We start from the raw sequence: 1032 nt of genomic DNA on the forward strand, positions 1-1032 counted from the left end.
CTGCTGAAAAAATAAATGCTATAACATCTATCTCAGTTTCATGACCTACATGGTTAAAATAAACAAGCACGTGCATTAATGAACAAACCATTGCTATGATAAAAAATGATCTTCTAACAAAGCAGATGAGTGGTTTTGTATGAAAATATAGCTCTGGGATGCTGAAGTGTTAGGGATATGATGTGTGTGCTGATGGCACCATGTTCTGGAGTGTGAGTTTGCATCTCATCATGCGTTTCTGTGCGCTCATGGCCGATGGTAATGAGATTCATCTCCTGTGCACATAAATCTCACTATTTTTCTCCTGTTTTTAGCCACACGGGGCACCGTCTGAACATCAACGCTACACTGGCCACATTCGCACCCTCCGCCGTCTCTATGGAAACCAAGTACCATCAGGCATCATTGGGCTCTCTGGTTTGTACCCAAGACGAGGAGCCGATGAGCTGCCAGACCCCGTGCCCTGTTACATACCAGCCGGGGACCACCGGTGTCGTATCGGACTCCTTCCCATGTCTGCGGCCCCTCACTTTCCCCCAGAAGTCCAATGAGGAGGCGCGGCGCTCGGGAGAGGTCACCATTATGGTCAACGAGAAAGCTGAGAGTGGTAGTTCATCATTTCATCAATAATATGTCATTCTGGGAGGGTTGTGTGAGGGAAAAGGGATGCAAATAATTTAAATGAAAGCATCTGCTTTGTCTCCAGGAAGAAAACATTGGGGACTTTCAGGTCCTGCTATGCCGATCACACTACAGTCATTTGCATACAGCAATCAGGATAATGACTTTAAAAATGGCATGTAATTAAACGGGCAAACAACAGAGATGAGGGAGTGAGTGTTTTTAGAGCTCAAAAACTGCAGCTGTACAAAAAGACAAAGACTAAAGTAAAAAAAAAAAAATAGACCTAAAAAAATTATTTTAGGATTATTTATATACTATTATAGAATTTATTAATAATTTGAATTAGCTTTTTTATTTTTATATTTTATATATATATATATATATATATATATATATACACACGCAGAC

General features: G+C 40.6%; 1 protein-coding gene across 2 annotated transcripts in view; it reads left to right on the forward strand.

Moving 5' to 3' along the window:
* LOC107664582 (proline-rich transmembrane protein 2-like) overlaps window positions 1-1032 on the forward strand; it is a 9366-nt gene that overhangs the window by 899 nt on the left and 7435 nt on the right. For both annotated transcript variants that reach the window (XM_016455193.1, XM_016455194.1), the window contains exon 2: window positions 315-607. In XM_016455193.1, coding sequence (XP_016310679.1) covers window positions 379-607 — 229 coding nt within the window. In that variant the 5' untranslated portion in view covers window positions 315-378. The remainder of the gene's footprint in view (window positions 1-314; window positions 608-1032) is intronic.

This window comes from Sinocyclocheilus anshuiensis, unplaced genomic scaffold (assembly GCF_001515605.1).
Source record: "Sinocyclocheilus anshuiensis isolate Anshui unplaced genomic scaffold, SAMN03320099.WGS_v1.1 scaffold287, whole genome shotgun sequence".
Lineage (NCBI taxonomy): Eukaryota > Metazoa > Chordata > Actinopteri > Cypriniformes > Cyprinidae > Sinocyclocheilus > Sinocyclocheilus anshuiensis.